Genomic DNA, 14,685 nt, shown 5'->3' with positions numbered 1-14,685 from the left:
AGAAATTTTTTTTTCTATGTGCCTAAAAGGATGGAAACCGCTTACCAAAAGCAAAACAAAACCAAAGCCAAAAAGAAAAAAAGAAAAAAATCCAACCTTCAAACACCCCCCTGCCCCAAAGAACAAATATGCTGAAAAGAAACTTCCAAAATAAAAATTGCCACGTTGGTTGTCATTGGCACAAGTTATAACTCTTAATTGGCAAGACCAAGAGAGAAGAGAGGCGAGTAATTGGCAAGACCAAGAGAGAAGAGAGGCGAGTACGGACCTGATAACGTGCTTGCCGGCCAGGACGAAACGCTGCGCTCAGAGCTATGGGGCGGAGTTGTCAGCGAAGGCATAAGAGTTCCTTTAATGAATTAATCCAACAAGGAATATTCCAGAAGGGGGATATCCCCGTGTTTACACACAACTCTGACATCATCTGATTTTAACAAGTTTACTAAAACGACAGCCATGGCTTTGGCAATACTGAATGCAAAATACTGGTGTACACAGATTTTACAGGGCGGCTCCTACCTACGAGCGAGCCGAATCACAAAACAAGGTTAACAGATGGGAGAGGCCTAGGGAAGGCAAGCACATTGACTTTATTGAGAAAAAAAAGCTTATATACTGTAGGGTTGCTGAAGTTTAATAAATAAAGGTCAACTTATAATATATAAAAACAATATAAACATTTATATGCTACATGCATATCATATAATTTAAAGTAATAATTTATATACGGGGAGAGATGCCGATTCATGTTCTTCCGATTTTTCTAGACAACGCGCACACGCAGGAAGTGTCTATTCGGATCCAGCGCCAGCCTATGAGTTTGTTGTTTTCTGAAGTCAGTGCCCGGACGTAGGTTTGGGAGGTTTTGCACTGCGAGTTCCAGTGTTTATCGTCGATGCCCCTGCAACCGTTTTTGACCGGCCTGGCTTCTTTACATCTCGTTTCGTAAAAATATTGTTTGACGGGAGAGTTGCCGGTTTTGATCTCCCCCAGCACCGTGACCTGGTGTCCTCGAATGTCGATGGCTGACGACTTGTCGGTCACCCACAGGCTCTCACTGTCACACACCGAGTACTCCCCTCGGTGACTCTTGTGCTCTGCGTACCGTTTCCGCCGTGATGTTCTGTTGGCCGCCACCGGGTTGCCCACATAATCCTCCATGAGATACAACGGAGGGGGCTCCAAAGGGGTGCTGTCACTCAGCAGGACCCGGGGGGAATTGTAGCGTCTCTGTTGCCGCAGCAGTTCCGTGTCGGTGGCGATCATGGGCTGGAATTCTGAGCGGGTGGGCTCTCCCTGCTCCGGCTCTTGGGGGGCCTCTGCTTTGGGCAGGGGGCTCTGGTAATTTTCCTTCACATCCACCACCTGCTTGGAGAGCTTGTTTTTCAAAATATCTGCCTGGATCAGCTTAATAATCAGAGAATTGAGCGAATCTTCCGGCAAACTCCTTTGGTCCATGTTGTTACCTTGGATGCCACGAAGATAAGCGAGAAATATCACATACAACAAGATGGACATCACCTTGTTCACCTGTAAGAGCTGAAAAGGAAACACAGGGGTTAGCAGTAGGCTGAGGCAGGCTGGCACCAGCCACCCGAGGCTGAGAAAGAAACCCTGGGTGGGTGCGAGAGGGAGCGCACCACCATCACCCATAAGCAACAGAATTCCTCTCTGGACACTGCGAAGGGGCTAGTTCTTTCCCCCACACCTGAGGAGTATGAAGAAACCACCCCAGATGCTGCCCCTTTTCCTAGACAGAAAGCACCAACTGCATTTGAATTTGATGTCTAAACTATACTGCACATTCTGGGATGTGTGGACCAGGTCCTAAAATTCTTCAAATATCCCTTGAGCCAGGTGTGGCGGCACACACCTGGCATCCCGGTACTTGGGAGGCTGAGACAGGAAGATTGCAGGATCGAGACCAGCCTTAGCAACTTAGCGAGATCCTGTTTCAAAATAAAAAATAAAGTCAGGCGTGGTGGTGCTCGTCTGTGATCCCAGTACGTGGGAGACTGAGGCAGGAGGATCCCAGGTTCATGGCCAGCCTCAGCTATTTTGTGAGGCCCTCTGCAACTCAGTGAGACCTTGTTTCCAAATAAAAAAATAAAATAGGACTAGGGGTATAGCTTAGAGATAAAATGCCCCTGGGTTCCATACCTAGTCCCACATAAAATAAATAAATAAACAAACAAATAAATAAAAGGGCTGGAGGGGTAGCCCTTGAGTTCAGTCCCCAGTACCACAAAAACCCTAAGCAAACAAACACCAAACCATGAGCTTGGAAAGACACATCGTCCACTCTAAGTTGGCAAACTTTGAAGACTTTAAACCCGAGAAATGCAGATGTACAGTGGCATCCCGGTATCAGCAGCGGAGTCTCGTAATCATCTCAAGAAGCAGGATTCTGTTACTTCCTGACCCCGGCCCTCGAGGTCATTCAAAGGCGTACGCTAAAGCTGGGGACTGGGGTCGGTTGCCCCTGTCTTGTGATATCAGAGCCAGGCTCATCCTGGTGAGGCTGAATCTGGTGAAGTCTGTTCTGCCTTTGCAAATAAACGTGCTGGGCTACTACCCACACTACACGGGGGCCTGAGTTTGAGGGTGCTCTACCGAGCTGAGTTCTCAGCTGGACATGCATCCCCAGGCTACCCAGACGATCCGATCAGCCTCCAGGGAGCCTCTGTGCAAAAGCACTACCTGCAGAAGATGGAGGATCTGCAAAACCCAGCTCAAGTGAACAGCCCAGCCTTGCCCTGAGCTAGCAAGAGTCACGGTTGGCTCTTTTTTTTCTTCCTCCTGTGGGTTTTTTTTCTTAAGATTCCATGACAAAATGTTTGTTTCAGCGTTCTATTTCTAATTCGACTCCCTCCTTAAGTGGCACTTGAATCGATCAGCGCTCTCGTTCTGTTGCCATAGTGGAACCTCGATGCGTGGCTTCTGTTGGGTCCCTGTGGAGTTTCGACGCCGAGCCCCAGGTCCCTTCCTGGCTCGTCTCTCCCTCCCTGGAGCCGAGCCCAGAGTTTTCCGAGGGTGAGCACTAGAAGGAGGCTCTCAGGTAGAGGGGGTGGCCAGGCCAGCGATGCCAACCTGGAGCCTGCTTCCTATCGCCTCCCTGGAGGTGATCATTCTTTAATTGGCGCCTCACTGGTCCCCAGGGAACACGTCGTTTCCTCTTTAATGTTCTGTCTAAACATGGAAAATAGAAGCCCTTCCCTTGGTTCACCTTGGGCAGGTTCAGAAAGACTCCACAGAATCCAGGGGGGGAAATAGAGAGGAAGTAAACTAAAAAGACATAAAAATTTAAAAAAAAAAGCCATCCTGCTTCCCAGCACCAATGTCTGAGCCTGCTCCCAGGACACACACACACACACACACACACACACACTCTCTCTCTCTCTCTCTCTCTCTCTCTCTCTCTCTCTCACACACACACACACACACACACACACACAGAGCCTCTTCCCCTGTCTTGTCTCCAGTACTGTTTGCGCTCTCATCCCCAAGGGCCGACCACATGGCAGGCACTAAGCTTGAACTTCTTCCCCTGGCTCTTGGCCTGACGCTGTGATAAGGGGATCTGTCTTTCTTCCCTGGGAACCACTCTCTGGACAAATGACTTCTTCAAGGTCAAAGCTAAGAGAAGGATTCCAGCATGGCTACCCACCCCTGGAGATTGCACTAGGAATTGTATTATCCCAGGAAAAATGTTTCCCACAGGATAATTAATATCTCTTCCATGCTGCAGAGAAGTGACATTTCCTTCAAGCAAAATTTGAACATCACAAAAACATGCATTTGAGAATCACCCCCCCCCAATAATACAGCTGCAATAAAGTCATGTGGGACTCAGAGTCTATCAAGAAACATTATTCAGTCTTCCCAAAGCCTAGGCACTGTAAGATGAAAAATTGCAGGATATCTTCTCATGGGAAAACAAATCAAAGACGGTGGTGTGGGGTTCCAGGTAATATAAGAGTTGACCACAGGTTAGTAAGGTAATCAGAAGGGCAAGTTCATAGGAAAAATGTTGGAGGGTGCTGATGGACTTCAGATAAAAAGAGATGAGTCTTTGTAGATGGTAACTTGAAAATGGAACTAAAGATTATTAGAAAAACCACATAAGAAGGATTATCGAATCTTATGCTCTCATTTTTGTGTTAGCCAGCTTTCAGTGACTATAATGAATACCCAAGATAATCAACTAGGGAAGAGAAAAGGTTTCCTTGGGCTCGCAGTTTTAGAGGCTTCGGTCCATGAGGTTTGGCCCTGTTGCTTTGGGCCTGAGATAGTACAACATGGGAGCAGCACATGGTAGAACAAACCATTCATGGCCGGAGATAAAAAGATAAAGGAAGAGGCCAGGATCTCACAATCCCTTTCTGGGGCCCCACCACTAACCCTCCCCCACTGGAAACCACCTTTAAAGGCTCTACCATCCCCCATTAGCGCCAAGCTGGGGGTCATATTTCTAACATGTGTGTCTTTCGAGAACATTATGCACCCAAACTACAGCAATTTTTTTCTTTCTTTTTTTTTTTAAATTTCTTTTTGGTTGTTGTTGTTGCTGCAGTACTGGGGATGGAACCCGGGGGGCATTCTACCTCCAAGCTACACTCCCAGCCCGATTTTTTATTCCTTCTTTTGAAACAGGGTCTCATTAAGTAGCTGAGGCTGGCTACGAACCTGCAATCCTCCCGTCTCAGCCTCCCAAGTACTGGGATTACAAGTGTGCGCCACCACGCCCGGCTCTACAGCAATTTTAATGATGAAGAAAACCAAAGCTGCCATTTAAAGAAGAGGAGAGACACACGAAGTGAGAGGGGTTCTTCACACGCTGGCCCCGACTCCTCCTTATCGTTGTCCTAGGACCGAGCTCACACACCCATGCTCTAACCCCACACACTCTCCTGTTGAAATTCTACCCATTCTTCAGCGCCTGGTTCCTAAGCTGACATTTCTGTGAAGCTCCTCCAGATCCTCAAAAGTGTCAACTACGTCGCCCTTGCGTTCTCTTGGCCTGTTCCCCAGATGGCCGTTGTGGCTGGTCTCACATCCCTCATAGCACCAGGTGAGTGTGGTCCCCACCCATTCCTTTACCCACACCATTTCTTAGCATCACATCCGAAGCCTGGCCCCGATCCTTTGCAGTAAGCAGTGGGAACAGATCATGTACAGGCTGGTAGTTTCTAAACTACTTGCAAGGCTGCATCAAAACCACGCAGGCTCTCCATTTTGATGGTCTGCTCTTAGACTTTTTATGTCATGGAAAGAAAGAGAGCCCAAGGATGTTGCTGATACAGCTCCCCCAAATGCACAAGTTTCAAATTGGAAAGGGTGTTAGATGACCTCCTCAGTCTTCCAGGCAAGGAAACTGAGGCCTGGCGGAGTGGTGGTGAAGTCAGATTTCTCATTAATGGCAGAGAATGATGGGGAACACCTGGTTCTTAGGCTCAACCAAAACCGGGTGGCTTGTGTGTATTCGGGTTATTGTGAGGGGTAAACGATAAACTCTACAGGAGCATTTTGAACAGCACTGCACACAAGCAAGTACGCTAGAAACGTTAGTGGGATGTGAACCTGAGTTTTCTGTGGCAACAGGAGGGGCTGCACACCTGACCTTGCCGCACGCATGCAGACAAGGGCCATGCATCTGGAGAATTCCTTTCTCTACATCTGGCTCACAGCAATCCGCACCAGTACGGTCTCTACAAGGATTTCTCTCAGATGCCATTCTTCAGTGCTCATCTTTTGTTTGTTTGTTTCTGTTTTTTTTTTTTTCCCCACTGATACTAGAGATTGAACCCAAGGGCATTCTATATCTGAGCAATACTCCTCCAGTCCCGTCTTTTTTTTAGTTCTTTTTTTTTAATTTTAGAACAGGGTCTTGCAAAGTTACTGATGGTCTCGCCAAGTTGCCGACGCTGGCCTTGAACCTGCAGTCCTCCTTTCTCAGTCTCCCAAGCACTGGGATTATAGACCTGTGACATCATGCCTCGCTTGCCATTGCTCGTAAGGGCTCGGATCTCAGATCAGCCACACTGGTTGTGGGAGAAGAAAAAAAGTATCCTGATTTGGAAGTAAGAGAATAAGAAAATTAAGAAAGCAAGTACAGGAATGTGTGAAATGGTGTTTCTGAACATTCTGGGAAAGAGGAAAGGCTGAGTCTGCTATCTGGTTCCTTTTTGGTCACCAGGATCTTTATTCCCCACCCCATATCCTGGGGGGAAATTTGTACCCCAGGGACTACTTCCTGGAGCAGGGATGAAAACAGGAAGTCGGTATCAGCTGGACCCAAGAAAGGCACAGCAATAGATGTTTCTGCTTAAAGTGACTTCTCTAGAGTTCACAGTTCTGCAACCCCCCGCCCCATGTAAGCAATGCCCTACTGTGTTAGTATTACCAGGATGTAGATGAAAAGCATTATCTTTTTCCTCCACACATCTCTGATGCGCAGCGCGGGGCTGGACACGTGCAGAGTCTCCAAGTCTGCTCACTGAATGAATGCCTGCGATGACCAAAACCTACCCACGGCACTGCTTACTGGCCTAAGATCCCGCAGGAGCCCCTGCCAAGCCTGGTTTTGGAAGCCAATCAACTCTGCCTTCTTTTCCCAAAGAAAATACAGGCCCTGGCTCTGAAGCAGGCCATGGTCCCCAGGCTCTTCTTGGCTATAATTAGAAAAAGACCTGTTAAAGACCTCAGTAAAACCTCTTTCCTACACTCTCCCTGGTGCCCATTCCCCCTGTCAGACTTTTCCAAGCTCCCCACCAACGTGCACATGCTATTTTCCTTGCTTAGAAATACTTTCCCACATATGGTGTTTTCTCAGTCCCTGGAGCAACATTCCTACAAGGTTTCACCATCCCTCAAAATACTCAAAAGAGAGCAATTTCTGATTCCTCCTTTTTGGCTCCGTTTACAACACACACAGAGGGTTTCTGGGTATCCAGGCAGCAGCTGAAGTGGAACGGGAAACGGAAGAGAGTGGCACAGGATCTGAGCCCACGGGAACCTGCGTCTGTCCTGCCGCACGCTGAGATGGGGCTGCACCCTTCGGGTTCCGATTCACCTGTCCAGGACTAGCGTCCCTCCCACAGGAGCATACTCCTGACCACAAAATGACAAACTTTTTATTTTATCAAGAATAAAAGCCCCAGGGGTCATATGTTGATGTACACGAAATCCTCAATCCTGATCACTACCTAACTGAGACTGGTATATATTTCGTGGTCCTGGAGATTGAAGGTAGGGGTATTCTACCTTCGAGTTATACCCCCCAGCCCAATTTTTTATTCTTTATTTTGAAGCAGGGTCTCACTAAGTGGCGGAGAGCCTCACTAAGTAGCTGAGGCTGTCCTCCAACCGCGATCCTCCTGTCTCAGCCTCCCAAGCACTGGGATTACAAGTGTGCGCTACCACACCTGGCTTGAGGTTGGTATTTTTACATGTCCCATTGCGGGTGGTTAAACTGAGGCACAGGAAGGTGAAATAACTCGCTATTAGCAGAGCCAGGCTATGAGCCTGGCAAATATATTTGATTACAGGCTGGCACTAGGGTTCATGTTCTTACCTATATAATAGTATGCTCTTTGTCATCCCTACTCTCCTTCAAGAGAATTTATTTCTAGGGGTTGAGTGCCACCCCAAGAGGCTGGAACCCTGGGCAGAACCCTTTGAGGCCGCCGCTTTTTTGTTTTCTCCTTGCTGTATTCATTATGAAGCATTGTTTGTGGAAATAAACAAGATCGAGTTGACCCCTGCCCCCCCTGGGCCTGAAGCTCTCCAAATCCAGATCCTCTGGCGGTCACCAAGGTCACACGCTGTCCGGGACACCATGGCACTGGACGTACCAATTCATGTCCTGGGTTCCTGGCCAATCCTGAAACTCTGGGTGACCAAGCAAGAAGGCAGAGAGGCTGTGTTTTGCTTTCCTCAGAGGACTCGGCCTTTAATTCTTCCAAATTTTTGAATATGCTAACCAAGATATTTCATTATTTCTGCTACAGCCGCGTCCTCTGGAGGCAACTGTGCTGTCGGTCTGGGGTTAAAGAGGACACTGTCCAGCTGTGTCCAGAAGGGCCTAATTCTCCAGAGAATTTCCGTGGCTAGGACACGGTCTCTGACTAATGCTAAGAGTTCCAAAGACTACATCCTGCCAGATAACCTTAATATCTAGCTCAGGGAGTGGAAAGGGAGAGAGGTGGGGAAGCGATAGATTTAAATTAGAATGACCCAAAGGAAAGGAATGTGGGGGAAATATTAAACGAGGGCCATAGGAAAGACGGGCTCAGCTGGCGTCCCAAATCTTAATTGCAACATCAGGTCACGTGGGCTCTGTCCTGACCACGGGTCCCGTGGCCTCCACATTGGCCAACGGGGCTCCAGGAAGATGTTCCGACCCGCCACAAGACTGAGAACTGGGAGACGCGCGAGCCTGGAGGAGCCTCTGGCTTCGGTTAATGTCTTTATTAATGATTCCAAAGGAAATGATGTCTGATTAATTAAAATGCCCAGGTGATGCCCAAAGGGAAGGGTCGGTCAACGCCGGTGAGAAGAGACCAGTTAGGCTCTGACACCCATGGGGGTTGGCAACCTGGAAATATTGTGGCTCGATTTAAATTGGAAATACGTGGGTCAACTCACTGGGGGCCGGGGCAGGGGGGTCCAAAACCAACAAGGGAGGGGAGCGCTCAGCTCATAAAAGGGTGAAAGGAGGGAGCGCCTTGCTATTGCTGCAAAGAGCCAAGGAGACATGAACGCACATGCTCGGGGCTGCGCGGTTTCCACAGAGCCTTCTTCCTGCCCCTCTACCTCTGAGTTCATCTCCTTACCTCTTTACACACCTCTGGAAAGAGGAGGTCACGCTGACACTTTCTGTCTCATGAAGCACAAAAGATTCCAACCGAGAGAGCAAAGAGCAGAGGCACTATCAGAGAGTAGACACTGGGAACTGCTGCCAGAGCTGCGGCGGGCACGCTCTGAAGTCACAGGTCGTCAGAAGCAACCGGCCATGCCTTCTGCCTTTCTTTGGTGAGAGCTCACTTGAGAATCTCTGAACGCTGGGTGGGTCTGCAGCAAACAGGTGAAGGCAGAGCCAGGGATGTGGATTCCTATCTGATCCCGGAAAATCCTCCATTCTACAGGGTTTCCCTTTGTTAAATCTCAGGGTTCGGTGGTGCCCGCTTGTAATCCCAGTACTTGGGAGGCTGAGACAGGAGGATCGCAGGTTTGTGACCAGCCTCAGGTACTTAGTGAGGCCTCCTGCAACTTAGTGAGACCTTGTTTCAATATAAAGAATAAAAAAAAAAAAAAATAGGGCTGAGGGTGTATCTTGGAGAAAGAATGTCCCTGGGTTCCATCTCCAGTGCTGCAAAATCAAACAAGCAAGCAAGCAAACAAACAAAAAACTCGGGGTTCAGACACTAATGAACATGGTCAACTCTGGGTCTAAGGTCAGAAAGCAAACAAGATCCTCAAGTTTCACACAAGGCTGCTTCTCCAGCTGACCCAGGCACGGGGTCAACAAAGATGGCATGTACGAGGAAAGTAAAAGAGAGCCTCAGAAGGTTGAGTCGCCTCTCTTACAAAGAAAATACTACAACTGGCCCCTCCTGGAGGCCAGACATTGAGCCGAGACCCCTGACTAGACGAGGAGCCGATATCCCCAAAGAAAGCTGCATGCCTGAGACAGAGCTGGAAAGAGACGAGCCTGCTCTGCACAGCTGCTGGAAGAGGAATTTTGCATCGTTCAAAGCACATCCTCCTCTGGCCCCAAGGCAGTGAGAGATGGAAGGTACGGACTTGTCAAAACAGCTTGGGCCCGCAGCTCTGAGGAGGAAGCCGGTGCACCCACCCCCCAGGCCAAGGAGCCCGCTGGCTTAGCCCACCTTGGCGGAGAGATCTGAAAGGAGCTTGGTATGTCAACACCAGCCCCGGGAAACTCGGATTTACTTTATCCTTTGCAGACCACTAACTCCTATTTCATAGCCAGAAGGTGGACGAGGAAGAAATGGCAGAGAAAATCCGAGTCTACCCAGTTACTGGCCATGATGGCATTACTTAGTAAATTTAGTTTGATTTCTTTTAGGCATTCATACCGCTGTGCACACAGGCTTCCATGCATGAGCTTGTACACACATATATACATGCACATGCGTGCGTGCACGCGCGCACACACACACACACACACACACACACACACACACACACAAGTATGCCACTCTTCATGATGAGGATGGGTGGATTATAATCAGGATATTTTCATATTGTTCTGTTTTTTTCTTTTTTTCCCCTCTGGGCCGCCTTCTTCTTCTTCTTCTTCTTCTTCTTCTTCTTCTTCTTCTTCTTCTTCTTCTTCTTCTTCTTCTTCTTCTTCTCCTCCTCCTCCTCCTCCTCCTCCTCCTTCTTCTTCTTTTTCCTCCTCCTCCTCCTCTTCCTCCTCCTCTTCTTCTCTTCCTCCTTTTTCTCCTTCTTCTCCTTCTCCTCCTCCTCCCTGGGGATGAAACCCAGGGGCTTTCTACCTCCAAGCTACACCCCTGCCCTATTTTTTATTCTTTATTTTAAAACAGGGTCTCACTGAGTTGCAGAGGGCTTCACTAAGTAGCTGAGGCTGGCCTCGAACCTGGATTCTCCTGTCTCAGCCTCCCGAATGCTGGGATTCAAGTGTGCGCCACCACGCCCGGCTTTTCTTCTTCTTTTAAAGATACTTTTATTGGTGCATTGTAATTACACATCATGACAAGATTCAGAGTGGTAGAAACGTGCATGCACACTTCTGAGACAATTTGGGGAGTATTTTGTTTTGTATCTGGGTTAACTCCACTATCGAAGTGTGAAAACACTCAAGGGAAGGGCGTTCCATATACACAGACTGGTGGATACAATAGGTATTAAAGAATAACTTTAGTGTAAGAAAGTCAGCTGCCTCAAGTCAACCTTTTTTCTGCCTCCAAGCTACATCCCCAGCCCCAGCCCTTTTTTTTTTTTTTTTTTTTTGTGGTACTGGGGTGGAACCCAGGGGTTTTTCTACCTCTGGGCTATATTCCCAGACCTATTTTATATTTTTTATTTGGAAACAGGGTCTCACTAAGTTGCTGAGAGCCTCCTCACTAAGTAGCTGAGGCTGGCTTTGAACTTGTGCAATCCTCCTGTCTCAGCCTCCCAAGTGCAGGGATTACATGGTGCACCACCACACCCGGCTCTCCCAGATCTATTTTATATTTTATTTGGAAACAGGGTCTCACTAAGTTGCTGAGAGCCTCACTTAGTAGCTGAGTCTGGCTTCAAACCTGTGAGATCCTCCTGCCTCAGCCTCCCAAGCGCAGGGATTACAAGCTTGTGCAACCATGCCCATGCCCTATTTTTTATTCATTATTTTGAAACAGGATCTCACTGAGTTGCAAAGGACCTCACTAGCTGAGACTGCCCGCGAACTGCGATCCTCCTGTCTCAGCCTCCCAAGTACTGGAATGACACCCGGATCAACATTTGTACTTTATATGTATGACTCTTGTTTGAGTTGGGTGTCTGTGTCAAGCATGTACCTTGCCTGCAAGAAGCTACATGTCTGCAAGTGATACTATCACAGGTAGGGGCTGCTGAGTAATTGATTATTAGTAATTATAATAAATACTAATGACAATGCTGTTGATGCTGAAATATCTAACTGGTCTTCCCAGCCAAGAAAGGGTCTCAAACTGGCAGGATGAAGACACTAGCTTTATCTTGAGAGTGAGAAGGTAAGAAAATGCATGGCTTCCATTCAATGCACACTCTGGTGGCCTCTCCCAAACCAAGACCACAGCTGGCTTGGCAGTGCCCGGCCCCTGTTCTGTGCATCAACCATGGCAGTAGATCAACAAACCATACTGGTTTGGCTGCAAGAAGACTTGGCTGCAAAACGTGTGGTCCGATGGCAGTCTTCTTCCCTGAGCTCGGCATCAGGCCTGTGTCAATACAGCCCTGCACTGCCCACTCACTCATGGTCAGCATCCTTCCACGAGGATGAGGTGTTTGTCGAGATGCCTTCTCCAAGGGGACACACTGTCTGAAAACCATGGAGACCAAAGCTATCTTTCACTGTGCTGGGGTCTCTCCCTCCACTCAGCATGGCCAACCATTGCCCTGAGCACGTTTACAGACTGGGAAACTGAGGCAGAAGAGAGAACTGTTTGGTTTCTCTCTCCTCCCTCCCTCCCTCCCTCCCTTCCTTCCTTCCTTCCATTTTATTTTCTGCGAAACCAGGGATAGAACCCAGGGGCATTCTACCTCCAAGATACACCCCCAGCCCTATTTTTTATTCTTTATTTTTAAACAGGGTCTCACTGAGTTGCAAAGGGCTTCACTAAATAGCTGAGGCTGTTACTGAACTGCGATCCTCCTGTCTCAGCCTCCCAAATGCTGGGATTACAAGCATGCATCACCACACCTGGCTCCTGCCTTTTAGTTTTTGAGAGTTTTCCTTCCTTCCTTCCTTCCTTCCTTCCTTCCTTCCTTCCTTCCTTCCTTCCTCTCTTCTTCCCTCCCTCCCTCCCTCCTATTTCTTTCTTTCTTCTATCTCTCTCTCTCTCTTCCTCTCTTTTGATTGAACCCAGGGGCATTCTGCCTCCAAACTGTATCCCCAGCCCTTTTTTATTTTTTAATTTGAAACAGGGTCTTGCTACGTTGCCTAGGCTAGTCTTGAACCTGGGATCCTCCTGTCTCAACCTCCCAAGTACTGGGATTACAGGCACGCACCCTGGCTTATTTTGTGATTTTCTAAGTCTGTTCTCACCCACTCATGTAGTGATGCTGAGATGTGCACACAGGAAGAAAACACATCTTTAACCCAAACTGAAGTGCGTGGCAGGCACTTAATAAACACTGTGACTCCAATCCCAGGCAGTCGAGTGACTTTCTGGGCAGCGGGGAAAGACTAAAAACCAACCCGGAGCTTGTCCTTCGAAAGCAATTTTGGCATAAACACTCTGAACCCAAAGCTGTCTCTAATCACAGACACAAGTCATAATGGTCCCTTTTAACAACGGCGAACGTTTACTGAGCCTCACCATATGCGAGAATTTGCGGAACACTTAACATGGATTATCTCAATTAATCTTCACAGATATGATTATTATCCCCACTTTGCATCTGAGGAAACTGAGGCTCAGGGGGATTAAGCAATTTTGCCCAAGATCAGACATCAATGGAGAAGCAGAGCCAGAATTCCAGTCCATCTGTGTGGACCCCACAGCCCTAACTTTTAGCCAGTATTGCACAATAGCTCCCAATTCGTTCCCAGTCCAAGGCACCTGTCACTTCTTGCGGCGTGCTAGGCAGTGAGCACCATGCTGGAATCAATGCTTTTTTCCTTTGTTCGAGAAAGAGACATTCAGGGCGGGTCCCCTGAAATGTAAAGGGAGCATTCTACCACCTCCGGCTGGCATCACTGATACACTGCGGCTGAAAAGCGGATCTACTGTGCATGCGGCTAGTGGGCTCCTTTCTTTAAGCCTTCCTTTCTCATATTTAAAATATTCCTTTCATTTAGCTGGGCGTGGTGGCGCACGTTTGTAATCCCAGCACTTGTGAGGCTGAGACAGGAGGATCACACAGGTTCGAAGCCAGCCTCAGCTACTTAGTGAGGCTCTCAGCAACTTAGTGATTCCCTGTTTCCAAATAAAATATAAAATAAGTCTGGGAGTATAGCCTGGAGGTAGAAAAGCCCCTGGGTTCCACTCCCAGTACCACCAAAAATAATTAAAAAATATTTCTTTCCTGTTTCCTTATTGATGGCAAAGAAGACCAAGAACCTGGGGATTCTTTTTAAAACATGGCTGGAGTTTTGAAGGTGAAAGGATTTCTGGTGTTTATAGATCACAGCGTATCTGTGGTTGACGAGGGGGACCAAACTAATGCGGACTCTTGGCACAACTCCTGCTTAGACTTGTTAATAAAACCAACGCTACCACAAACCAGCTTTGTGCCTACAGGAGAATCACTGGTTATCATGGCGTCTCACTTCTCACTGGCAGTTCTCCAACATGGGTGCTACGGCACAGGTCTTCACTGTTCAGTTGTGTCTTGTCTATAAGCAACTCAGGCTCCCACATACTGAATAACAATCATGCCCCCAGTTATGTGACAATCAAAAGAAAAAAAATCCTACAGTTTCCTAACTGCCTTCTGGGGAGACCTGATTACTCTTAGTTAAGAATCACATAACATAATGCCTGGTAGACTTGTTTTTGGGTCACGGATCTATTTTAGAATGTGATCCAAGATTAAAAAAAAAAAAAAAAACAAAAAAAAAACTTTCTTCTAAAAAACACACAAATGCATATAAAGAAATTTTTTTTGCAAAAAAAAAAATTCAGGGTTCCCTAAAGATTCCATACAAGGCCAATAGAGCCTAGGTTATGAGTTGTTGAACTAAAGTACTTTCAAAGGCTCTCTCTAGCTGAAATAAATACCTCTGCGTCTATCACCCTAAGCCAACTCTGAGTCATTTTTCACCAGTTGAAATGAGCTATATCAGCACTCTCAATTTCTGGTCCTCTCTGTCTGTGTGCCTTTGGAGCTATGGAGCCAGGACCTGGTATCTTAATCCTCTAGAATTCTCTTCTCTCTCTCTCCTCTCTCCCCTCTCCCCTCTCCCCTCTCCCCTCTCCCCTCTCCCCTCTCCCCCTCCCCCTCCCCCTCCCC

General features: G+C 47.7%; 1 protein-coding gene across 1 annotated transcript in view; it reads right to left on the bottom strand.

The window, feature by feature from the left end:
* Positions 1-744: 744 nt before the first annotated feature.
* NTF3 (neurotrophin 3) overlaps positions 745-14,685 on the bottom strand; it is a gene marked incomplete at both ends in the record, with an annotated part of 78,716 nt that continues 64,775 nt past the window's right edge. Inside the window, one exon of the mRNA XM_080706444.1 lies at positions 745-1,539. Within this exon, the coding sequence (XP_080562570.1) occupies positions 745-1,539 (795 nt within the window). The remainder of the gene's footprint in view (positions 1,540-14,685) is intronic.

This window comes from Muscardinus avellanarius (genome assembly GCF_963383645.1).
Source record: "Muscardinus avellanarius genome assembly, chromosome: 11".
Lineage (NCBI taxonomy): Eukaryota > Metazoa > Chordata > Mammalia > Rodentia > Gliridae > Muscardinus > Muscardinus avellanarius.
Note: the sequence above shows the minus strand (reverse complement) of the source record. Positions and strands in the feature narration are given on the sequence as shown.